This window comes from Chiloscyllium plagiosum, chromosome 7, assembly GCF_004010195.1.
Source record: "Chiloscyllium plagiosum isolate BGI_BamShark_2017 chromosome 7, ASM401019v2, whole genome shotgun sequence".
Lineage (NCBI taxonomy): Eukaryota > Metazoa > Chordata > Chondrichthyes > Orectolobiformes > Hemiscylliidae > Chiloscyllium > Chiloscyllium plagiosum.
Window position 1 is genome coordinate 8,276,616 of NC_057716.1, and position 27,583 is coordinate 8,304,198.

Sequence of the window (27,583 nt, forward strand, 5' to 3'; positions counted from 1 at the left end):
AGCAGGAAAATCGATGTTTTGGGCCTGATGAAGGGCTTTTGCCTTGGATGCTACCTTGGATGCACCTGTCTGCTGTGCTTTTGCAGCACTATTCTAATTTTGGCTCTAATATCTAGCATCTGCAGTACCCACTTTTGCCTGCTCCCAGAGTTTGCCGTCTGACCCAGAAATCCCTTCTCAAACCAGAACCTGCCTCCAACAGCAGGGTTCGCTCCCAATGGCACGTCCTCCTCTTGTCAGCAAGGTGCACACACTGCACACAAAGGCCCCGGCTCCCCTATGGGGTCCGATCCACTTAACCACCACAATCTGCTCCTGGAAGCCTCGCCCCCACTCCCCCCCCCCCCCACCCCCACCCCATACGTTGAACCGGCCTACTCAATGAGATCCCTGGATGGAGCCCTTGTTTAAGTACTTTTGGTAATCCATAGAAATGTGTTGGATCCTTCTGGTTTAATTCTTTGGAGGTCTGTCTTGTTAATTTCATCTATCTTGCGAAGTTTTTTCAGGGATGCTGTAATATGGTTTTCTAGCTGTGGAGTTGGGTCCATCACCACCTATTGGTAAGGTGCTGGTATCAGCGAGTAGTGTGTTTGTTTTTTCAAAGTATTGTGCTTTGTTCAGGATGACGGTCATGGGCCCTTTTGCTGTCCGTAGGGATTATTATATTTCCGTCTTTTCAGAGTCCTTGCCAGGGCTTTCCCTTCCAGTATGTCAAGGGTGTTTTCTTCTTTCTTCCTGCTTAGTGTTGGTGCTGCTGTCTGTCTAATGGCCTGCTGGGTTTCTTCTGTAAGTCTGTTTTCTTTCAGGGCGGACTTCAGTGCTACTTGGAAGTCATTTTTATCCACATCCCTGTGGTTGAAGTTCATCCCTCATACTAGGATCACTTTTTCTGTGTTTGGGAATGGTCATCCGACAGGTTTTTTATCCAAGTCTCTGAGTTGTCCATGTTATTGCTGTGGACAATTTTTCTTGTAGAGCCAATCTTCTCTTTTTCTTGGTCTGCTATTGTCTTGCCGGAGGCTCAGTGATGATGTTACCTAGCATGGGTGATGAAATGTCTGAGAACAAACCTACCTGATCCACAACCTAAGCTACAAATCTTCTCCAAAATCTTGTACACGTAAGAGTGCAGTGCAAACTCTGAGAGACAGAGTCCATTCCAAGGCAGAGTCTGCTCATAAAACCTGAGCCATCACCGACACAGGGACTACTCCCACAGTTTACCATCTGACCCAGAATCCCCTTCCCAAACCAGACCCTGCCTCCAACAGCAGGGTTCACTCCCGATGGCAGGTCCTCTTCCCATCGGCAGGGTGTACACATTGCACACGATGGCTGGCTCCTCCATGAGGTCCGATCCACTCACACCACCACAATCTGCTTCTGGAGGCCTAGCCCCCCACACAACAAACTGGCCTACTCAATGAGGTTGGGCCCACCAAGGAGGTTTAGTCCATGCACTGGAGTAGAGGCAGGACAGGTAAGAAATTCAGTTCAAACAGCTGACAGTGGAACAAAGAATAAGTCCCACCACCAAATTGCCTCTTCCACTCCCACGTTTTTTCCAAAGTAACAATACCGCTGGTTGCAACTAGCCAGCTGAAAAGCCAGCTCCCCGAGGAAAGGGAATAAACCCAGCCAGCTTAAAGTTAGTTCCTCATGAAGGACAAAAATACAGCTCCGTTAAAAGAAAGGAAAACCCCACAACACCATTGGCTATGGCCAGTCAGCCCATTGGCCAGCCAGATCAAGATCCAGTACCTCCTCAAAACACTCACTGTGGCCAACTAGCTCAAGAGATAGTTCCCCAGGAGAAAGTACACAAAACAAAATAGTACTGAGCAATTTCTACAGGCCATTTTTAATGATAAATAAGGCCTTCAGTTGATATTACCCCTGAAAATCAGCATTTACGTGATTCTCTCAGTCTTGAACTGGAGTGTAAGCCTTTTTTTTGTACTGAAGTCCTGGACTGTGACTTAAAATTTTGCAACTCAGAGGCAAGAGTCCTCCCAGCTAAGCCACAGCTGGTGTTCTGAAAGATACTGCCCCGACAGGCAGTTGTGGGACTCAGATTATCAGAGAATTATGCTTCCTCTGTTAAATTTCTTGAAGACCATTAATTCTGGAAAGAATTTCAGATAAATCTATTCAGGCACACCTGGTTGTTTAAACTGTACTTGAATGAGTAGATTCTTAGAGAACACACCAAGTCAAGCACAACTGTTACGTTTTGCCAACTGCATCAAAGAAAATTTGAGCTTATAGCGGTTTCATACCTTTAAGGTCATGAAATATCCCAAGGAACTCCACATTAATATTCTTGACATAAAGAGATTCTGGGATAGATGAATAGAAACTTGATCAAAGAGTTCAGTTTCAAGGAGTGTCTGAAGGGATCAAGAGAGGTAAGGAGTTGGAGAAGTTTAAGGAGCGGACTTCAGAGCTGAAATTGGTCACTGATGGCACAGCCACCAATGGCAGAGCAGTTAATATTGAGGATGCTTAAAAGACCAGAACTGGGGTAATGCAAGTACCTTAAGGGCTAAATAAACTGAGAGATGGGGACAGGCAGGAGAATGGAGGGATTGAGAAATTAGGATGAGAATTTCAAAATCTCTGTTATAGAATGATTGAAACAAAGGATGCTAATGTAAGTGTGAATTACCAGCATTCTAACATTTTTAGTTTATTATAATTTTACAAATATTTATATCACAGTGAATGATGTCACTAAATAATAGCTTGAATAATGCAGTAAAATATTTGCACCAGAAATGTGGGGATTTTAAAGATCTCTCTCCTGTGGCCCTTTTAGATTGCTGTCAGATTCTGGATGCATTAATGTTTAAAGATGTTCTGAAAGCTGTTTTATTCCTATCATGTGATTAATGATTAGCAGGCTCACATTATAACATTTTTCTCATATTAGTTAATAAAATGGATGCAGATGTGAAGTTGTGTTCATTGTACAAAACAGCTGCCAACCTACAGTAAGGTCAATCAGTTCTTAGATTCTCCATTAAGAAGTCTGCAAAAGCTTAAACTTAAACAGGGATTTGCAGTATCGCAGGTGAAACCTGTTTGAGTGCACTCCCAAGGTAAATAATACATTGGTAAAATATTGAAAAGCTGTTTACTTCAAAATGTCTACTACAATAGCTTCTCTAACTATTCACTGTGATAACATTGTTTTACAATTGGACTCAATTTCCATTGTTTCCTGGAGATTTCCTGGTTACTTTGGCTGGGACTCCAGCCACTAGCTTGTTAATGTGGGCTGACCATTAAATTTTACTGGATCTCCCACTGTTGCTCCTGGATGGATCAACTACCTTCTCACTTGGGTTTTAGAGCTTACAAAAATACGTTTACATAATAAAGTAAATGATAGATTTATACATGGGACTGGTTAGGTCACAGTTAGATTGCTGGATATTCCATTAAATTAGTACCAGAAGGGGTGAACAATGTAAATTTACCAGGGATGGGAAAGAGAAGTTTTTAGGAACATTCTGTATGATATATTTAAATACTTATTGGCATTCTTTTGGATTGATTAAGCAATTTCTTAAATTGCGTGTTGCATTGTGGTAACTTAAAGGGGAAAGCTTGTGCTGGAATTCACGAAACAGAAATCGCTGGTGGAACTCTCAGCAGCATCAGTGGAGAGAAAGCAGAGTTAGTGTTTTGAGTCCAGTGACGCTTCTTCAGAACTATCTTGTGCAGCAGGTCTCTGGTTCATAAGCTCTTTCCCATACCAGCCCATGCCTGCCCCTATCATCAGTGACCGCTCATAACCTCTGCCAATTCATGGTACTTCCATTCACCTATGTGCTCTCTGTATAGGTCAGATAACATGTGTAACAGAGGCGTTGTGCCTCATTATACATGGTTAACAGACGGCTGATAAAAAATTTACTTTATTGACATAGCTTAATGGTATTATAATAACATAAATATTATTCTGTTTTGTTAATGGCTGAGTGTTTATTTGTACAGAATAAAGACAGTCTAGTGCCTAAAGCTTTAATTATTGATGCTTTAAAGATACGGTTGATTGCCACTTCGAGAATTATAATATCAGTAGTTTCTTAAAGAAAATTGTGAACTGATGTTTTTAAGCATTTCAGTGCACAAGAGCAGTATAATGCCACTGTCAGGCCCATTGGTTTGGTACAGACCTTAGGCTGAATGAATGGGCATGGACGTTCAATATACTGGCATGGAGAATGGCAACCTTTTCAGCAGGTTACCTTCACTGTCCCTGCAGTTATCTTTGACATGATTCTGGAAGATGGTAGACTTGATTCCATCGGTTCCCTATTCTGCTGCTGTGAAATTTGACTTCTACTGAAGTACAAAATTTCCATGCTTCAGTTATCTATGTCAAAGATAAAAATCAGGCTGTAAGAGGTTTTACAATGAAGCAAATATTAAAACAACAGAAATTGATTTTTTTTAAATGAAGGAGAATTTTGGTAGACTATTTGTCTGCTTTGGAAGTCAGCGAAGTGGGTGTGATCTGTTTAAAATTGGCCATGAGAACATAGGAGAAACTCCTCTGTGTTAAAATAAATAACTCACATTTCTACACTATTATTCAGAATAAGAAAGTACTTCACCGCCAATATAATATTTCTAAACTATATTCATTGCTACACTTGCTTTGCCACAGATGGTGTTTGAAGCATATTTTAAGGGAACTGTAAGGAAGATAATGGGCTGTTGGGAGGCGAAAGATTCTAGGAATTTGATTTGGAGCAAATAATTAGTACAGATAGAATGAAACAAATTTTCTTTCTCTGGTTCTATGGAACAAGATTGTTTGTGTGAAATAGAGAACATATGGAACATCTTTAACTAAGTACCAAAATATTATGTACCAAATACAGAACCATAGCATTGAAACAGTTATTCTGATTGTAACACAGGCTGTTTCATAATCACATAAGGGGCTTAACTCCAGATGAGAGATGACTTTGCCATGGTTATGAGCGTAGATTAATGAGGTGGAACAGCATATGCCACTTGGCGGTATTATTGGGAATTTTTTTTTAATGAGGTAGAGATTTGGCAGTTGTGATATTTTGTGGTATCACATAGCAGAAAGTTTGGATGACTACTCTTGAATTTTTTTTTCACTTCCTCTCAGTATTACACTATTTTACAGATTGTTGGGAACATGCTAGTTTCACGATCTACTGGGATTTCCCTTAAGGCAGAGAATCGTGTAATTTAATACGCAAACATACGTTGGCAGAAAACAAAGTAATATTACATTCTGTGAATTCAACTTCAGATAGTTCCAAGAAAGTAGGACCACAAGACATGAATGGTTATTTCTGAAATGTACATTAGGAACAGATAGCATAAATATTTTTACCGAAAATGACTGATGTTCACAATAGATTAATGATAATAAAACATTGAACAATTCGAACTAAAATGAGACATCACAATGAAGAATTAAAGAACTGGGAGATGAGGGAAGTGGTAACTTCCAATGGGGTCAAATGGCTTCTTCTCAACTTTTGACTTTTGACTGTTATGTTGCAGTTATACAGGATGTGTGAAGCTGGAGTTGGAATATTATGTTCTGTTTTTGTTACCTTGCTATAGGAAGGATGTTATTAAACTGGAAAGAGTGCAGAAGAAATTTACAAGAATGTTGCCAGAACTCAAAGAACTGCTTTATCAGGAAAGGTTGGACAAGCTAGGACTTTTTTCTTTAGAGCATAGGAGACTGAGGTGGGATCTTAAAGAAGTTATAACATCATGATCTTGTAACGACATGAGAAGCACGGAGAGAGTGAATGCATTCAGTCTTTTTTCCCTGGGTTGGGGAATCAAGGAGTGGAGGACATCAGTTTATTTAAGAGGGGAAAGAATAAAAGGGAACCTGAGGGGCAACTTTTTTACACAGAAGGTGATACGCATACAAAATGAGCTGCCAGCGGGAATGGTTGAGGCAGGTCTATTAACAACATTTAAATGGCAGTTGGACAACAACATGGATAGGAAAGGTTTAGAAGGATATGGGTCAAGTGCAGGGAAATAGGGTTAGAGTTGATGGACATTTTGATCAATATGGACCAATTTGGGCCGAAGGGCCTGTTTCAGTGCTATAGGACTCTACGACTCTATATCCTCCCATATGAACTGAGTTTGGATGACTTCAGAATGCAACTGATTTATGCTTTGTAAATATGACTCAGATGTAATAGTTCAAGAGCTAATGCATGACACATCTGGTCCTTATAAACGTTTGAACGGATGCCACAAAAATGCAGTTATTTCTGCTGTAGATTTAAACAAGTTATGAAAGGATGCAGCTGATAAAATGGGGCTGAATTTTCCTAAATTTTGGCTAAGTTTCAATGAGATTGCTGGAGGGTTTATCTCTGAGCTCTAGTGAGCTTTCTCATGCAATTTTGTGCTTCTGACTTTGTTCATTGTACAGCAGGCCCCTCTCTCACACTATCTGGTGCTCACCGCCCGCAAGGACCTTCCAGTGTTCCTGCCACCAGCATCATATTTCAACCTCAGCTGTGCACCAGATCAGATGCTGTCAGCCAGGGTTCCAGTGCCTGAGAAAGTACGCTGTGTGAGACAGTGAGTAGAGGAGCATTGACAGCCTGTTTTGCAGACAGGGACCTGGAGGCTTTGGTGGACACAGTGGTGGAGGGGAGGGCTGTCCTCTTTGCTCAGGACAGCCAGAGGAGACACTGGACCCTGTCAGCCAGCTCTGAAGTTGCCAGCAGAGGTCAGTGTGTTGTCCGTGGTCAGGAGGAATGCCTAGCAGTGCAGGCAGGAAGTTAATGACCTTCTGCATTCTACAAGGATAAGTGCTGTCACCTCTTCTCTAATCCTGACACTTATTCTCACGCTGACACTGCAGCCAATTCCCAACAAGGCTCATGGTCTGCCACTCTCACTACTGCGCGCAACATCTTCCTTCAATGCTGCTCACTCAGCCCATTCTACCAGAACACTAACCCTTACTGCCCTCTGTGCTTTCTACACCTCACTCAGGAAACCGCCCACCTATCTGTCACCTGCAGCAACACTAATCGCTGTGCCAACCACTTCCACCTCATTCATCCCTGTCCTTGTCTCATTCCAGCAGCAAACAGCCCAAAAAGCATAGAGGGAGTCAAGATGGGTGGTGGGATGGCCAACGTTCATCTGCTTATCCTCAATGAGGAGAGAACACTTTCCCTAGTGGAAAAGGATTGAGACCCACTCATTGTCAAGTGCTGTACTGCCTTCCTATTGCAAACACTATAATTGTGCTCTTAGCATGCCCAACCTTTCACCACTATTTTGCAACTTATTCCCTCTCTTGTCTTGTGTAGTCACAAACAGCACCCACAGAGCCTCCACCATGAAGACACCATCCTCCTCCAGACATTACCTCTTTCTCCACCCAAACATGATTACAGTGTTGCGACAATTGAAGAGCCTGTCCAGCTCAGTGAAGAGATTGCACATTATTCTGGTGAGACCGCTCCACTTAACACCCTCACCTACCAGTCGAACAGGTCTAAGCAGCTTATTGCTGAGAATTTCTAACACTTACTTCAAGCCTTGCTCAACAATCACTTTTTACTTACTGCTGGAGGCGGACTGTATTCGAAAATAGCCTTGGGAACCTTTCAGGGTTCTTTTTTTCAAGACTTCACTCCATCAACACTCCCAGGAAATTATCATCTAAACAGGATGCAGTCCGAGTGGCAGACTTTGTAGGTGCTGTCAGGGGAAAGGTTTGGTTACGGAGGTCGTGGAGGGAAGAGAGGGACAGATCGAGAGAGGAAATCCTCCAGTGGGAGTGTGCGCAAGGTTTCCTGACTCTTGTTTGATCCTGTAACCACTAACTACTTGCTCATAGACATGATTCGGAGATGCCGGTGTTGGACTGGTGTGTACAAAGTTAAAAATCACACAACACCAGGTTATAGTCCAACAGGTTTAATTGGAAGCACACTAGCTTTCAGAGCGACACTCCTTCATCAGGTGATTGTCATAGACAGGCTTTGAACAGTCAGGGAGTGAGTTACTCGCCATTAGATTTACAGACTTTGACCTACGCTTATAGTCACTGCTGCTAGATTTTCACCATTCATTGGTTATTAAGAGATTTGAACCCCACTCAAACTCCTCTTAATGATCAACTTCCTTTGCGAATGTCACTAAACAACAAAAATGTCACTGAGTGAAATGCACGCACCTTTTTGTAACAATAATGGGGCAGAAGGTGAAGGTTCGCCCCAATAATTGCTGTGGCAAAACATCTTAGAGTTTTTGGCATTTGGTCCTGCATGATTCAGCTTAAAATAATTTGTGGACACAACATAGCTGAAAGTGCCCATAATGATGTAATGTCAGAAACAAGGCATCTGGATCCTCACTGAACAGAAAAACACCATCTGAGGAACAGATTCCATACATGAAATAGCTAACTTTCAGTGCCGGGGCAATTCATTGCCAATAATGAAGAAGTATCACACTGTTTAAAAAGATGCTTCTCCTGAAATATCTGACAGGGTTTTGTTTATATCCAGTGCCACGATTACAGTCATGTGTAAAGTAAAACTACAAATGGAGTGGCACCAACATGGACAGAAACACTTGCACATTGACACTTGACTGAACATCAGCTCCTTGTCTGCAGAGGCTGTGGGACTTATACATAAATGATAGTGAGGGCCGATAGCCTTGTCATTCTGGTCGAATGGTAAAATCAAAGAGTTAAGACCATTTTTGAGAGATTTATTTGTCATCCTTGATTTCTATTTCAGGCATTTTGGCCTGCTTTAGAAAAGAATGGGGATTTGAAGTTTAGATTTATTGTGTCACTGAAGATGATCTGACAGAAGTTGAACACCCACTTAGTAAGACATACTGTGCCTCCAGCCACTTGTGGCATGGCCTCTGTAGTCCTGTGCATGGACAAAAAGGTACAGGAGATTTTGAAAGTGTTGTGCTGAGTTCTTGGATTTGGTAAAGAGTGTTGCTGCATCCTCACGGGAAGAGGAGAGGATTCAATGAGCACACAAGCTAGAATTGGTATTGGGGATTTCATTTTTGCACAGCCGTGTCCTCCAGGAGAAAGGTCAGAGGTAACTGATTGTGTCGCACTTAATGTGCATGCTGATCCTCCCACAGTTGAATGGCAGGAGGTATGTTAAAGCTAAAGGATCTGCAAAGGAAGCTGGCAATATCAGAATGTGTGTGATGATGATGTAGAATATCTTTTAGTTGTGAGTTCTGAGTGCCGGAACTGCTGATAGGTGAGTGATAAGGATATACTGGACAAGGACTGTGAGGGAGCAGTGGATAGAAGACACTTGTGGATGACTTTAACCGCCTGTGTGAGATCAATAAACTATGAGTGGCATTTGTGTCAGGTCTTAAGTTCCACATATTGTGAGCAGAACTCCCTAGCCGCCTTCTTCAAATCTGTCCTGAGGATGGTCTTTCAGATACTCCTGGGTCTTTTGCAGAACTGTGGCACCTCTTAAATCTCTCCCCTTCCATTTAAACCTGACAATATTATATCTGTGGCTGTGGAGTCCTTTCTCTACTCTGGGATACCATTTCCTTTGCTTAAAACTGTAGTACTGGCATTCAGCAATAGCATCCTGCCCATCACTACAGGTTCCCTTTAAGGGGGACAGACTGTCTTCAGAAACAGAAAGCTTTCCACATCACAAATGGTTAGCACACGCTGCTCACCTCCTACCGAATGCTGGATACTCCTTTGCTGTTAAAGGCTTTTAACTGGGTGCCCAACAATCATACAGAAAACAAACATGAGGTTGTTGAAATTTAAAAGTCATGAACCTCTGTTGGAAGTGTGGAACCTATTCGATCCAATCCTGCAATCAGGCAGTGAGGTGACTGACCAAATTTTCCTGCTTCCTACTTGCACCATCCCAACCAAAGGCAGAATATGAATTCTGACCAAGTAAGAGCATAGACTCAATTGAAATCCCGGTAGAATACAGTGACTTGCTGGCTGCCTATTGTAGAGACAGAGTGTAAATCATGATCCCCAAGTTAAAAGCTGCTGAAAGTTCAAGCTCTTTGCTGATTTGAGTTAATTTTGTGTTGTGTTTCTCAGTGGAGATCCTGGATGCAAGACAGAGGAGAGCTGAGGAGCTGAAGAGATTGACAGATATGGCTATCCAGATGTCAGAATCCCAGCTTGCTGAACTTAGAGCAGAGATTAAGGTGAGTGACAGAAGGGACTGTTTACATCTTTAACTTTCCCCTTTACCTGGTAAACTAGCAGCCCCTTTCCCACCCACTTGCATTCGCATCTTACTCCCACTCCTCAACTACCAGCTTGATTGTGTAAAGATATAGCCATGTTTCAGTATCAAAAATAAGTGAACTGCAGTGGAGAACCTTTCTACCAGCCATGGCTTGAGCAGTTCGATTGAAAACCAGGCCTTAAGCTAAGAACAGGCTCCATGGATCACCACCCATTTCGCACCCATCCTAGAAATAAATTGAAACATTACTCCCGCGATTTCAACTGGAGTTTTACATTTGTTTTAAGTTCTGGTTCCCCACAGATCATGTGTTCCAGCTTGAATTCTTACACAGATGCTGAATACTCAGTCCTTATTTGAAAATCTTTTTGCTGATACATAGTCACAACCAATTTTGAGCCAATTTATCTCCTGCCAAATGAGCTTTCTTGTCAAGGCTATAAGAAGCAATGGCTTCAGATTATTTGCATATTTTCAAATTCTGTCTCTGTTGCATATATTCAGCGAAAGGAGGACTTTGATGTAATTTAAGCAAAGATTACTGTAAAACATTATAAACCATCACTGAAAACCTTTAAGTGCTTTACATAGGCATAAATAACTCGAGTGCTGGAAGATTAGACACAACTTGTTGAGTTGGCCATGTCCTGAAAAATATGATGAGAGAACTAGCATGAGGGGAAAAAAATGTACCTGATCTTGTCTTCACCAATCTATCTGTCACAAGTGTGTTTCTTTTTATCTGTGAGAGTATTGAAGGGAGTATTGAAGCACTGTAAAGGGGCAGCTGTCAAAACTTTAGCAGATGCTCCCTACTGTTTAGAAGAAGGACTTAGCATGGTCAACAAGTTGCATTCACCATTGCTATTTCCAGTGTCTTGGTTGAAACTGAGTGTCTGTCCAGTTTCATTCCTTCCTTTAGACATTGTAGCAGTTTGATAGGACTGAGTGTGGTCGATGATTTCAGATGGGCAGTTAAGAATTAACCACATTGACACGGGTTTCAGAATCACTTGTAGGCCAGATCAGGTGTCAGATTCCCATCCCTAAAGGACATTAGTGAACCAGATGGGATTTTACAAAAATCAACAATGGTTACATGGTCATTATTATGCTAGCACTTAAATCCAGATTATGCTGAATTTGCATTTCTTCATTTGTTATTCAAACTTATGAGACACTGCGGCAGCACATTTGAAGGCTTCTTCAACAGTACTTTCCAAACTTCAATATCTACTGTTTGAAAGACGAGAGCAATGGACTCAGGGGAATACCACCATTTCAAATTTTTACTACAATTTACACTCCATTGGAGTGTTATGGCATTATTATGTCATTGTTGATGTATCAAAATCATAGAATTTGCTTCTGAACAGTACTGAGGGTGTGCCTTCTCAACACGAGCTGCGTTGGATCAACAAAGCAGCTCATCACCACAGTCTCAAGAGCAAATAATGTTGGGCAATAAATGCCGGTCTTTCCAATGACCTCGCATCCCATGTAAGAATAAAAATAATTTACTGTATAGTGTAGTGTAGTCACAAGAAACTGTCCAAAACAATGTACAGACATTATTGAAACAAGGTAATTTAGCACAATTCAGCTTTTGAACACAGTTCTTTCTGCTGTACCGCTCTGTTATATATGGTACTTTGAATTGGTTTTTAATTATTGGGACAAAGGTGTTGCTGGCTCGGATGGAATTTATCAATCCCTAGTTGCCCTGTCTTTGACAAAATTGAGTGGATTGTAATATTTTTACAAGCACTTTTAAGAGTCAGCCACGTTGGTTTGGAACTGATATTATACATAATTTAGGATGTCATGCTTGTTTTGGGAAACACAGAATGCTCCAGGGGAGCAAAAGATGCTGTCATGTTTGTTTGAAAGATAACGTCTAGGTGTTTTGAGCACTGCAAATGACAATGCCTTGACTTTAACTGAAGTTTTATCTGTTCCAAACAGCAATTTGTAAGTGAACGCAAATATGACGAAGACCTGGGGAGATCAGCCCGATTCACTGGTAACATTGATAGTCTGCAAGCCCAGATTCAACGGTTTGGAGAAGGCAAGGAAATGGTCTATGGTTAGATAAAATGAGTTGAATACAAGAATTACGGAAAGTGACATATTTCCTGTGAATGAGTCAGTTAGACCATTGTCATCAACACAGTTATGAAACAGTGGAGAGATTTTGTGGGTATAGCTTTATAGAGCATTAACAAAAGTGCCTTGGATTAACTTGACCATACACGCAGACAGAATTCTAGATTTTATCACAAGAATTATAATCTGCTGTTGAGGTTAGCATGAAGGTCCTTCCTTCTCAACCTCATCCCTCTACTGAGGTCGAGTGATCCTTATGCTAAATCACCTCCAGAGGTCTCTCTCTCTAATGAGAGAGCAGTGCTATATTCCTCTGGGACTATGGTGACTTCACCTTTACTAAGGGATGGATTATGTGGCTTAGAACTAGTAAAATTCACTCAGATGTTGCCTATTATGAGAAAGCACATATCTCAATGCCAAGTGAGATAACTGAAGTATTTAACATATTGAAGGGATAGTTTGGAGGAAATAGCTGACAGATTCCATCAGTTGAACAATGCAGCATTGGAGTGATAGATACAAGGTTATGAACTGATTTTTATGGAATCTCACTGACTCGGAGGCCTTTTTGAAAATGCGTGCAACACAATTCCAAGATTTCTGTGCTGGAGTTTTCACCTGTATAGGTGAGGATTTCAGGCTGCATTCGCCTGATCAGCTTCACTCAGACAGGGGTTGGCTTCTGGTACACCCACTGCACCTTTTATGGAGTCGCACCAGCTTCAGAGGATTTGTGAACTATGACCTTGGTTTCGGAATTTTTGAGAAGTATGTTCAAAAAGTTATGTCTCTTCTGCCCCCTCCATTAATCTTCTGCATAGTACATGCCCACTCATGCAAATACACTTTAGAACCAATAAAACTACATCAAGTATTGAACTGCACTGCAAAAACACTAATGTGGGCGGCACGATGGCACAGTGGTTAGCACTGCTGCCTCACAGCGCCAGAGACCCAGGTTCAATTCCCGCCTCAGGCGACTGACTATGTGAAGTTTGCACATGCTCCCCGTGTCTGCGTGAGTTCCTCCGGGTGCTCCAATTTCCTCCCACAGTCCAAAAATGTGCAGGTTAGGTGAATTGGCCATGCTAAATTGCCCGTAGTGTTAGGTGCAGGGGTAAATGTAGGGGAATGGGTCTGGGTGGGTGTGCTTCGGCGGGTCGGTGTGGACTTGTTGGGCCGAAGGGCCTGTTTCCATGCTGTAAGTAATCTAATCTAATTCACAAATCTATTCTGGAAAGAAATGTTTGCACTTACAATCCTATAAAAGGGTTAATCAAACAGAGCTATCAAAAGATATCCTCATTGTGCACATCTTAATCTGCAGTGCGAAAGTAAGTACATGGATATTGAAAGAAAGAGTTCAAAGAAAGAATAACTTAGTATAACTTAATGAAAATGTCAATCTATCAAGGCAAAGACTCCACTTCAGTCTGTTTAAGTGGATACCTTGCTGAACTAATCCATTACTGAGTCTTGGAGTTTATCCCAGCTTTTATAATAAGGCTCTTCTGAGTAAGGATGTTGATGCATTCATGAAGTCCCATTAAACTGAGGCAGGCCTTCTAACCAGCCCACCGTGACTCTCGCCTGCCTCAGTGGTTACCTCTGAGCACCCTCTACAAGCACCTGCCTTCACTGAATGTCCCTTTTAAAAGAGACATATCTCACAAGGTGGGAAATTACTGATGCTCGCTGGAATGGCGAAAATCCAGGCTTAAAACATTTGGAACAGGAAATAAGAAGAAGTGCTTCATATGAAGTTGAGAAGATTTGAAGTTCACTTCTAAGGTCAATGGTTGAGGTAGAAACTTTACTAACATTCAAGGTTGGGTTAGATAGGGAACGTAAGGCAACAGACATGAAGGGAGTTGGGGTAAAAGGTGGAAAAATATGATAAAATCCGTTTGTTTGACAAAGGGGCAAAACTGATTTAGGTTGGTTTGATCAATTAGGCTATTTTCTGCCTTGGAAGCTATGTATAGTCCTGCAGCACTTTAATTAGTATGTAATAATGGAGATGTGTGTTATTTCAGATCAATTGCAGGAAAATGACAATCTGTTCTTATTTAGCACCTTCAAACTATTAAAGTCAACGTAGAGAAAAAGATAGGAACAGAAGTAGGCCATTTGGTCTGTCATTTTGCCTCTAGGATTCAACACTAAACTCCTAACTCTTTAAGTTATTTCCCGCTTCTCTTAATTCTTCGGGGGCTCTGTCTGTCTTCAATTTCCTAAACCCTACACATGCCTCCTTTTTCTTTTTGACCAAGCTCACAATTTCTCTTATAGGCGAAAGTTCCTGAGTCTTATTATCCTTATCCATTTTTTTCACAGCAATATGCTCACCCTGAACTCTAATCAATTGGCCTTTAAAAGTTTTCTACATGCCAGATGTGGATTTACCCTCAAACAGCCACTCTTAATCTACATTTCCCAGTTCCTGTGTAATATTCTGGTAGTTAGCCGTTCCCCCAGTTTAATACTTTCACCTGAGGACCACTCTTCTCTTTATCCATAAGAAATTAAAACTTACGGAATCATGGTTATTGTTCCTGAAACGCTCTCCCACTAAAATGTCAATCACCGGACCAAGCCTATTCCCCAACAACAGGTTTCGTATGACCCCTTCCCTAGTTGGACTTTTTACATATTACTTCACAAAGCAGTCCTGGACACGTCTTACAGACATTTCCTTCATCCAAGCCCCTGGCACTAATCGAGTCTCAGTCAACATCGGGGAAGTTAGAATCGCCCACCACAACACCCTGTAACATAACTGTAATTTATTTTACACTAATATCAATCTTCTACTTAACAAGCTAGTTTTAAGCGAGAAAACACTTTAGAAACTAGAAATACTCGCTAATCCTATTCACAAGTGCTTTCCCTGCAATTGCATCACTAAATAGTTTGTGACATCACTCCACTCCAGGTATCACTGAAGATCTGGAGAGTTTACATCTCGATGGAAACTTTAGTCACAAGACCTCTTTCTGCTCAGCATTGAGTTCCCACTTTGAATAAAATTGCCAGATATGCTTACTTTCCTTTGTCTCACTCAAGTGAAGTCTGCTTCACACTGACAATGCTCCTTACTAACCATGCAGTTTAAAAATTCCTTTCTTATATTGAGCTGCTGTGAGTCACTTTTTAGCATCAGGTTGTGAATTGCACGTTCAGGCAAGGGATTTCAGGTATTTGATAGAAACCTGCACCATCTGGCCTATTATTCAGTCTCTCTTCCCTCTGTCTATCCATCTACCTGTCTGTCATGTGTATTTTGTTTCAAAATAGTGAAAAGTGTTGTATAGTGTCACCACTCACCTACAAAATAAACAAAAACATAGAACACAAAGGCAGAAAAGTAAAGAACTTTACAGTCCTTCTTGTTAAATGCTCCACCATGGACTATCAGCCTGGCAGTCAGCCACCTGACCCCTGTGCTGCACACTGGAACATGAATTGCCATTGTTTAGCACCAACTTGCCTCCATTGTGCCCCCACCACTATGAGTCCTCACTACACCTTGCCAATGCAGCTGCCACCAATCCTGCCAGGTACTGCACCGGCCCAAACTGGACTCCAACTTCCTTAAAGGCTAAATCTGGCTTTTACTTCAAAGTTGGACTTGGAAAATATCTACAAGTTGAATTTCCACTTTGAACAAAGTTACCAATTTCCAACCTTTGAAAAACCAAATGGTAATTCTTTGAAGTGATTTAAGAGAAAAGTCATTCATGCTCTAAAACTAGATGTTTAAAGCATTTTTTTGAAAACATCTTTTTTCTGTGCAGTATCACATCCAAAGAATAACTACTCTACAAGACTGCAGTGCTCCTTCTCATTGAGTCCAATACATCTGAATCCTCAAGGCAGTTCTAATAATGTTCCTTCAGGGCCATCTTCACTTGCTGCATTATCATCAGTTAGTTCTAAAGCAGTGAATTCCAGGGACAATTCTAGCATTCAGAAGGTACCTGCAGACAGACCGGTAAGATTGTCACATTAACATTGTTATTGCTATCTTTCTTTTCTACCAGATTTTGAAATACTATTATAGCCCGTACAAAATGATGGTGATTTGGTATGTTAGTCTTTATTGTTAAAACTCCAAAGAGCTTGTTGATAAAGGATTGAAACAGAGCCCATCTTTACACTTTCACATTTATTTGCAGTGTTATACAATACAAGTATATACACCTCATAACTCAACAACTAGTTTTCATCTGTTTCGACCTAGAGTGGCTGAGTGCCCAGTTCATACCCAACACCTGCGTACTATTAAGCACAAATAATATGCAAATAACATTTAGAATTTGAATTTGATTCCAGCCCATGATAATGAGACAAAAGCTTTCTGTAAGAACACTGAAAGGATATCTTGTGACTGATTTGAATAATTTAAATATTGTTCCTCGGACTACAGCTTCTTCCCAAACGTGGCTTGATATTAAATCAGCCATTTCAATTACTGGCAGATTAATACTTGGACATTATGGAAGTAATCTTAGTCATTACCATATTTATATGAGGTAGAAGTGCCTTGTTGGATCAGAGAGCACCTATTATTACTAGCAATGGCACTAGGGTCTGATAGTTTGGGCACACACATTGTTGAAGGGATCTATCACTACACCTGAATTGTGACCAAGATCCCTTGATCTTGGGTCTCACTTTCCTGACTCACACAGCACCTGAGCATAGTGGGCACATTCCAAAAATGGCACAATGGAAGATCAGGTAGCGGCTAGTGCCTCCGAGAACTTCAGGTAAATGAAAAGGAACCTATGATCAGGAAACAAGGCCAAACAGGAAGACAAAACAGGCCAGGCAGGAAATGAAAACTAAGTCAGAAAGTCACAACAATAATTGCTGTAGGGGAGAACATCAGCAATCCTGCTCTGGGTTTAAATAAGTATCTTTTTATAAAGTCCTCATGTCTAGTCGCAGCAGAAGGGCTGCATGTTAGGCTGCATGGAGATTGGTTTTTCCTGATTGCAATCCAAGACCAAATCAATAATGCAGTTGAGCATCAAAGAGAGTCCAAAGTTGGGCCAGTCATTTACTAACACAAGGAGGCAATTATTTATCTCAAGTGGGAGCACTCTTACACTTCTGAATTTATAGGCCTTTCTATCTTGAGGACCATGAGAGAAAAATAATTTAATGCCATCCAGACAACGTGATAGGTTCACATTTAAAGGTCCTTCAACTCATTTGGTCTTGCCTTCCCAAAATACTAAGTTTTTACCTTTCTTTCATACTAACTAGTTTTATTTTATCTAAGTAAAAGTTATAATAATACAGATTCTATAATTGCTGTACAGCACTGAGCAGTAAACCTAAATAATAGATTCTACAATCATCAACTCCCGTCATTATATTAGTTAGAAAAGAATAATACAAAAGTTCTGCCAATAGTCCTGACATCCAAATAAAATAAAGGACTATGGACACTGGAAATCTGAAACAAAATCAGAAAGCGCTGGAGAAACTTAGCAGCTCTGGCAGCATCTGTAGAGAGAGGAACAGAGTTAGTGTTGTGGTGAAGGCTCACTGGACTTGAAACATCAACTCCTTTTCTCCATATACAGGTGCTGCTCGTCCTGCTGAATTTCTCCAGCACTTTTTGTATTTGGGCCTGGCCAAATTCTGGTCCCTCGTTCACTAACATTTAAACCACGACCTTTCACATGCAGGATCCAGCCACAGGGGAAGAAATGGAGGGCCTGATGGTTTAGGAAAGAGGAGAGGTTATTTTAAAACTCTAGTTTTTCAGATTATGCGTATTTGAGAAAAAATCCACAATGACAAGTGATAGCCTATTTGCATGTTAAAAGGAAAGCTGACATAACTTTACATTGTACACTTTGCAGTGTTTTAGAAACCAAATGCTCCTACTCCTTCCTCTTTGCCATGTGAATTAGAACCCTGCTTTTACTTTAAATCAAGTGTAATACTTGGTCTTGTTTTATGACAAATGACACGGAATTTCCGAGATGTACAATTGTATTCTTTGCTGCTGATAAATACTTGTTTTTCCTTTCTCATCCTTTCATGTAGAATTATCAACGTAATGGCCCATCTGGTCAAAGACGAGGATTGAATTCCCGAGCGCAAGGCCTCCGGCTCAGTGAAAATCATCTTCCTGGAAGATCAGATGAGTGTAGGAACAGGAGCCGAAAGGGACGTGCCCAAGATGGCTTTAAGAACCAGAATCAACATAGCAAGTCTAAGCATCAGAGTTCATCTCATGATGTAGACAAACTGCTACCAACAGATTCTACTTCTAGCAGTACTGTACTGCCAGTTCAAATGAACACCAACTCAGCAACCCCTGAACTAGCTACCACTATATCTGTAGTTCTCAGTGACCGGGCTTCCCAGTATAGATCATGTCCCATAAAGCCAGAAACATCTGTAGATACTAAAGTGTTGTCTTTACCTAATAGAATGACTGCGGTAGCTTAATTTATTTGCAGTAGCATTCATAATTTACATTTATGCAATTTCTGCCAATTTAAGACTTGAAAAAAATGATTATTTTCTTAACTTGGATTAAAAAAAGAATGTAGGCCTTTTATTGCTGAAAATTGCATTTATTGAGTGAAGAATTTTAAGTAGGTAATACAGAAAGTTTTAATTATAATTTTGGGAGGAGGAAGTGAATGAAAAGCCTTGAAAGGGCATTAAACCTATAAATTCAATTATTGAAGTTGCAATGATTTAATACATAGACCATTCATGAAAAACTTTGGGATGCAACTTTATCTTTTGAAAATTATGCCCTCACATCATGTTCACCAAACAGCCGATAACAATGATCAAGCATTGTTTTGTTGAGGACTGCCCCTTTAACAAAAAGTCACCTTGATGACATTATTCATTCTTAGTAACACTGCCAAGGCATTTTAGCAAAGCTAGTTAGTAACATTCTACAGCAATGAATGATTTAAAATCTGATAGAAAATGTCAAAATTCCAGTGAAGATTCAAATCATTTCAGTGATTACATTTTTTTTTAAAAGTCCCTTTGATTTCTGGCACCCTTATGACTTTTCTAGTTCACTTTGTCCTAGACATGGTTTCAGAGATCAGACGATCACTTTTATTTCTTGATTCAGGTCACTAATTCTGTAAAGAGAGCTCTGAGGAGTGAATAGAGTGTCTACATTATACCTTCCAACTTCTCAAACCCAGTGGTCAACTAGGAACATGTTGACTAAAATTATGGTGACTTGTGTGAGGCATTCACCTTCAGTGTTAGGAAAAAAAATTACATTTCCTATCAGAAAATGTATATTTTTGTTCAAAGAAGATAAACCTGCATTCCTTCTCCAAATTGACACATGATACAACAAATATTATGAGATTATTTTAAGACTTCTGTAAGGAAATAGACAAGGAAATCATTGTATTGTATAAGTGCCACATACATGGAAAGCATATACATATTATATATGAGGACAGGTGCAATCCCATGGACATTCTGTTCGTATCAAGCAATTTTTAAAAATCATTATTTGGCTCTACTATAGAAACGCAGTTCGAAACTGTGACTTACAAGTCATAATCAAACTTTCTATAACTCTGTTTGTAACTTCTGGTGCTAGCAGATGTTAAAGCTCCCATTTTGTTTGTATCATAGGAAGAAACTGGTATGATAATTTTGAATGTTAAAGGACCATCCTTCCTCCTCACGGTTTACTGTTAAATCTAACCTTTCCTTAAACGGTTTTACGTAAATCAATGGAAAACCATACAACTTTAAATGTTTCAAGTTATTTTACACTAAATATTACTATATATTCAATTTATGAATTGTGAACATCCTCTATTGAACTTGGAAATATAGCAGTTATGTAAAGATTCCACTTGAGATTCCATAGTTGGTACAATAGCAAAACATCAGGCCTTAGTGCTGACTCTGAACGTTAATTTCAATATTTCCAAAACATAAAGAAAAATCAGCAGAAGCATACTCAGGAATCATTGATCATGGATCATGGACCACAGTGATAATTTTGTTTGGTTTATTACTTCCCAGGTTAAAAAGCTAAAATATTTTTGTTCCCCAGTGTTTCAATTAATTAATAATTATAAATCTGCCAAGATATTTTAAGATTTCTGTGAATAATTAAAATTTGCACATAAAAACAGGAATTGTTTCTGCATTCACCAATTGTTGATTTGGATGATTAAAATATAATCATGTTCTCACTTAGGAAAAGTGCCTTGAATAATATAGAGTCATTAAGTGAATGTTCCAAACAAATGGACCAAACATTAATTAGAAGATCCTAATTTGAACTAAGTAGTAATTGAAATATGTCATGTAATAGGATTTCAATTCAGCTAAGTCTCTTGGCCTATCTTTGTAGCTGCGCCTAGTGAATGCAAGAATGAGTTATGATGCATACTGCTGCTTCATATTCCACCCATCATGTTTACCAAGTGTGCATCTTAAACTTAGGGCGCCTCTAGAACATGGCATGACTGTCAAACTTGATGTTGGTTGTCCAACATGTCTTGCATTCACTGGCATGAATTGTTTATCTTGTATCTTATGTTTAATCTAAAATTTAAGTAGACAAACAGGGTACAATGTTAGCCCACTTAAGGTCTTATATGTGCTTCTTTTTAATTAGTGAGGCGACTCGAAGAACGAATTCAGTCTTAAACTGAGTTGAGCCATGAAACCTTAATCTCATTTAAAAATAAATCTCATGTTTGATTTCAAAAAAGCTTGTTTCATCCCTGGAAAGCTGCTAATAACTAATGAGCTCTATGGGCCTCGTCAGAGTTAATTATCTGAAGCTGTAAATGCAATACAGGTGAATTCCTTAAAGAACGAGGATGGTTATCAATCTTTTGTATATTCTCAGCTTTAAATATACAATTTACACTGCTTAAAATTGTTTTCTTTTAATCTGCTTTCCAATCAGTTTATGATGTTTTTGTTAGTATGATGGTTGAAGACTAATGGACGTAAATGTTCACTTAATGGTCCATTTAAGGATAACCATGAACCTGAACATGGAAATGGTACCATCTTTCCAGTTTCAGTCAAAAAGAAAAGAGAATCTTGTGTTTCATCAATCTGACTGCATTTGTCTAATTTTTAAAATATCCGTCTCAGAGGGAAGCCATTGCTGGGTCTTAGTGCTGCCTATTCTGGGAAAATTGACATTGTGGAATGTGGCTTACACAATGTAGAAGCTTAACTTAATGTAGAGACTTTTACTTCATGAAGCAAATGGGACATAACTTTTTGCACCAAAACTACCATATGAAAAACAAATTGCAAAACCCAACAGGATCAGACAGCAATCATCATACACCAGCACTAGACAACACTCACACCATTAACTGGTTGATAACTAAAATTTCCTTGAGCAACTGCAGCAAGAACTGAAGAAATTACAATATGGCAAGTGTACTGCTCACATTGACTATTTATCCAGGCAGGAGTACATTGGGCTGGAATAAACCCAATTTTTGTCGTTCCCAACACTTACAGTACTACTTGAGTCATAAGCTAGCTGTTCCCATTTGAAGTATTGGAGACTTTCAATCTCAGAAACAATTTGCTGTGATATACTGATGTGTGTTTGCTGATAAAGTCTTATTGTTTGTACTCCTGTGTTAAGTTACAAACTTAGCTTTGCACAATAATGATGAAAAGTGACTCTTTAATTTCATCATACAAGTCACAACAACATTGTCATTTTAGTAAGGAGATGATGAATGCCAAAAATAATATTGTATCTGTCAATATTGCTGCTTCAAGAATTAATTTCAGTAATACATCCAGTGTGAGAGAACTATCCCAAACAGGTTGAAGAATTACAGCACAGGTTAAATGATTTTACTCATTTGCAGTCCAGAATCAGTAGGCCTCTGCTACAATCTCTGAGATTTGCAAGTATAGTTTTGATTAGGTCAACTGAAATGATCTATCCAACTGTTGTACTAAAAGCCATGAACATCTGCCAACATAATCAAATGATTTTATATACAAAAATATTTTTACTATTTCTCAAATACTAAATTATTATCCAGTCTACTATTCCTAGCTTGGCTACAGCATTTGTAGTTGTTGCTTTGCGGAATAATCTTGCACCCTTAGCAAGGATTACAAACAAACTGTCTTGAGGTCTGCCTGTAACCTGTCTGCAAATGTGTTCACATTAATTTTAGTTCAAAAGAAAACTTAAATAAATGTTCATGTATCATTCATTCTGAAACCGGTGTCGGTGTTTTTCTGTGGTGTTTCAGTTTATGATATAATAACTGAAAAGGTTTTAAAGTTTTAAATGGGTAGGCATTCAAACTTCTTATCTCTGAGAAAACTAAGGGTTATCTTGATGAAAGCTTCTAAAAATTGTCTTTTAATGCAAATACTGGAATGGTTTTCAGGGAGACCAGTTGAGGCAACAGTTCAAAAAGATGGGGATGTGTGTTTCTGTAGATGCATGTCCAAGTTAAGAGAGAATTTTTATTTATTTAGCAAATTGCCCAATCTCAGGTTGTCCCAAGTCCTTCACAGTTAATGGACTACTTTTAAATCACTGTTAACTAAACAAAGATAACAACCAGTTTGTTCACAGCAAAAACAGCTTTTGGTGGTGTTGGTTGAGGGACTATTGACCAGGATTGCAGAAAAGGTCTTGATTGTATTAAGAGAGCTTCAGCTTAAGATGTCAGACAAAGACTGTTTAATGTGCTGCAGAGGAAATCACTCCCAAGTTCTGGTTAGAGCAGAGTGCTGTCAGAATTTCCCTTTTTCTATTGAGTCTAAGGACCTATTTGGTTAACAGTGGAAGAGATCGAACCATTTGACAAGAGTCAAAAATAGACTTCTCTTGTGGATTCATTGTATGATTGCAATAGGTACAAGTTACATAGTCTAATTTTTTCCTTACTTCCAAAGCAATCTGTTCATTTAAGCTATCACATAACACTGGAGTAGGTGGGACTTGAACCCAGACCTCCCAGTCCAAAAGCAGGGACACTACCACAGTGCCACAAAATGACTAAGTAGCCAATTAAGAGCCACTAGTGACACATCTACCTGCATTGGGAACTTGACTGAGACTGCCCTTTTCCCCACACAAAACTGTACGACATCATTGGATTGAGAGGAGCTTACTGCACCCTCCAACTTAATCCTTTCAGAAATATTAACTCTTCCAGAAACAATAGCTCCAAGCATCTACCTCCAAGTTTTATTTCTCCCCATTGTTAACATATGTACCTTTGATATTTAACTGCATTTGCATTTCTCACAACTCCAAGTGTCCCAAGCCTTTGACTTCAGAAATTCAGACAGTCTCAAAGTTTAACAATTCTGCTAGACGGCATTCTCTTCATACTTGATCACTGATCAAGTTTCATTGATCTTTTAAGGACTGTAGATTGCTTAAGGAATGTAGATTTTGATTTTGATTTTGATTTTGACTGCTCTGTAAATCATTGCTGTGCTGGAGAATCTTGTGTCTGCAAGAAGGCATTTGTGGAGAATATTGTTCTTTGGAAACCGAGCAATTGATCCATTACTTTATCTGGAGGACTCTTAATTTTTCGAATTTCCTTTACAGAGGAATTCTTCTTGCTGTCTCAAGTGGTTGTCTAATAACATTATATGGGGGACATTTAGTCTTTTGGATTTCCATTGTGGAAGAAAACTGCTGTGGGAACAATACTTTCAGTTTTGTAGTTTCCTGACCATAAAAGGCCTAATGGTATTCTCAGTTATGTACGTAATAGGGGTAACCAGTTGTTTATGATTTTGTCCCATATTTGAGGCACTTGTCCTGTGTCCACTGACTTTACGTAGCTGGGCCCTTGCTTGTTCCATACTTTCACTCTTTTTTTAATTAATGCATGAGAAACACGACCCTCGCTGTTCACATCCTGCTCTCTCAGAACAACCACAGGCTCTCGCTTTCACAGGATTGGTAGTATTGCCTGATCCCCGAAACCCCCTCCATGTGTCAAAGAGTAACTTTGTTTATTTATTGTAAGTCTGTCACACTCCTCACGGAAGGAAATTTAATATAGATGCAAGGAAATGACACAAATTTTATTAAAATATTAGAGTGGTGCTGGAAAAGCACAGCAAGTCAGGCAGCATCCAAGGAACAGGAAAATCGACGTTTTGGGCAAAAGCCCTTCATCAGGAATCATGATCGAGGGCTTTTGAATGAAACGTTGATTTTCCTGCTCCTTGGATTCTGCCTGACCTGCAGTGCTTTTCCAGCACCACTCTAATCTTGGCTCTGATCTCCAGCATCTGCAGTCTTCACTTTCACCTACAGATTTTATACAGCCTTATTTTAGACTCCCAGTGAAATGCCAGATGTAGTCCATGTCCTCATTCTTCCCTGCAAAAACTGGGAGGAAATCAACAGATGGAAAAGGTATGCTGAACATTTGCTGGGAGGTTGCTCAGGATACTAAGAGCCACTTCACTCATCAGTAGATCAAGGTGGCTCAGTGGTTAGCACTGCTGGCTCACAGTGCCAGGGACCCGGGCTTGTTTCCTGCCTCAGGCGACTGTTTGTGTGGAGTTTGCATGTTCTCCCCGTGTCTGAGTGGGTTTCCTCCCACAATTCAAAAATGTGCAAGTCAGGTGAATTGACCATGTTAAATTGCCTCCAGTGATAGGTGCATTAGTCATGGGTAAATGTAGGTAAATGGGTCTGGGTGGGTTACTCTTCGGAGGGTCAGTGTGGACTTGTTGGGCTGAAGAGTCTGTTTCCATACTGTAAGTAATCTATTCTAATGGCAGCAGAGGGATGTGGGTGAAGGGAGAATACCAAGGTCGCAGTCAGCAGCACCTAATGGAGTGGGCACCAAAATATAAGCAAAAATGAAATAAACTCATGATTCCATTATTTATCTTATTCTTAAGTGATAAAATCTATTGGAGTCTAACATTTAACATAGTGCAATAAGTAGTAGTGAGAAGATACATTAATTTATTTCCTAAGGTTTATTGCTTTATGATTTAAAAGGCACTGGATTGAAACATGAATAGGAAAGGTTTAGCGGCATATGGGCCTAATAGTAGCAAATTGTAGTAGGTCAGTTGAGGATATCTTGTTGGCATGGATGAGTTGGACCAAAGGCTCTGTTTCCGTGCTGTATAACTCAACGACTTTATGACTCTCTGACTGGGAAAAAGGATGAAACCTCCTGTTTGTCATTCGAGACATATCCAATTAATCCATAGTCTTACTCCATTTAAATTAGTTTACAGGTATTACAGACATGATCCCCCCAAAATATATTAAGAAGATAGCCTAAACCAGAACTTTATTCTTATTTTAAAGGTAAATGTCAGGTGCTGTATTTGAGATGCAAATCAATTGGTCAAACTAAAGAACAAAGAACATCACAACACAGGAACACGCCCTTTGACCCTTGAAGCCTGCGCTGATCCATATCCTCTATCTAAATTTTCTGCCTACTTTCTAAGGATCTGTATTCCTTTGCTCCCTGCCCATTCATGTATCTGTCTAGATACATCTTAAATGACGCTATCATTCCCGGCCCTACCACCTCCGCTGGTGACGCATTCCAGGCCCCCCCCCCCCCCCCCGCATAAAGAACTTTCCATGTATATCTCCCCTCAACCTTTCCCCTGTCACTTTGAACTCGTGACTCCTAATAACTAAGTCCTCCACTCTGGGAAAACGTTTCTTGCCATCCACACTGCCTACATCTTTCATGATTTTGTCAGCCTCAGTCAGGTCCCCCCTCAACCACCTTCGTTCCAATGAAAATAATCCTAATCTACTCAACCTCTCCTCATAGCTAGCACCCGCAATACCAAGCAACATCCTGGTGAACCTCCTCTGCACCCTCTCCACATCCTTTGGGTAATGCGGCGACCAGAACTGTATGCAGTATTCCAAATGTGGCTGAACTAAAAGCTTATACAATCGTAACATGACCTGCCAACTCTTGTACTCAATACCCTGTCTGATGAAGGAAAGCATGCCGTATACCTTCTTGACCACTCTACTGACCTGCCTTGCCACCTTCAGGGAACAATGGACCTCAACATCCAGATTTCTCTGTACATCAATTTTCCCCAGGACTTTTCCATTTACTGTATAGTTCACTCTGGAATTGCATCTTCCAAAATGCATCATCTCGCATTTGTCCAGATTGAACTCCATCTGCTATTTCTCTGCCCAACTCTCCAATCTATCTATATTCTGCTGTATTCTCTGACAGTCCCCTTCACTGTCTGCCACTCCACTAATCTTAGCGTCATCTGCAAACTTGCTAATAAGGCAACCTACACCTTCCTCCAAATCATTTATGTATATCATAAACAACAGTGGTCCCAGCACGGATCCCTGGGGGACACTATTGGTCAGAGGTCTCCATTTTGAGAAGCTCCCTTCCACTACTACTCTCTGTCTCCTGTTGTCCAACCAATTCTCTATCCATCAAGCTAGAACACCTGGACCCCATGTGACTTCACCTTCTTCATCAGCCTACCATAGGAAACCTGATCAAATGCCTTACTAAAGTCCATGTATATGACATCCGTATCCCTTTCCTCATCAATCCACTTTGTCACTTCTTCAAAGAATTCAATTAGGTTTGAAAGACATGACCTTACCTGCACAAAACCATGCTGCCTATCACTGATAAGCCCATTTTCTTCCAAACGGGTATATATTCTATCTTTAGTATCTTCTCCAGTAGCTTCCCTACCAGTAACGTTAGGATCACAAGTCTGTAATTACCTGAATTATCCCTGCTACCCTTCTTAAATAAGGGGACAACATTAGCAATTCTCAAGTTTTCTGGGACCTCCGCCATTTTCAAGGATGCTGCAAAGATATCTGTTAAAGTCCCAGCTATGTCCCTCTTTCTTCCCTCAGTAAGTTGGGATAGATCCCATCAGGCCTGGGGACGTGTCTAATGCCTTTTCAAATACACAGCCCTTCCTCCCTCCTTATGCCGACTTGACCTAGAGTAATCAATGATCTATCCTGAACCTCAACATCCGCCATGTCCCTCTCGTCAGTGAATACCGATGCAAAGTACTCATAAAGAATCTCCACCCATTTTCACTGACTCCACACATTTGTCCTTGAGTGTGCCAATCCTTTCCCTCATTACTCTCTTGCTCCTTATATATGTATAAAAGTCTTTGGGGTTTTC

The 27,583-nt window shown here is 40.1% G+C and overlaps 1 protein-coding gene across 3 annotated transcripts in view; it reads left to right on the plus strand.

Moving 5' to 3' along the window:
• Positions 1 to 22,626, plus strand: part of LOC122551286 (spermatogenesis-associated serine-rich protein 2-like) — a 157,709-nt gene extending 135,083 nt beyond the window's left edge. For all 3 annotated transcript variants that reach the window (XM_043692962.1, XM_043692960.1, XM_043692961.1), the window contains exons 9-12: positions 10,130 to 10,239; positions 12,249 to 12,351; positions 16,190 to 16,386; positions 18,459 to 22,626. In XM_043692962.1, the coding sequence (XP_043548897.1) occupies positions 10,130 to 10,239; positions 12,249 to 12,351; positions 16,190 to 16,386; positions 18,459 to 18,866 (818 nt within the window). In that variant the 3' untranslated portion in view covers positions 18,867 to 22,626. The remainder of the gene's footprint in view (positions 1 to 10,129; positions 10,240 to 12,248; positions 12,352 to 16,189; positions 16,387 to 18,458) is intronic.
• The last annotated feature ends 4,957 nt before the right edge of the window (positions 22,627 to 27,583 follow it).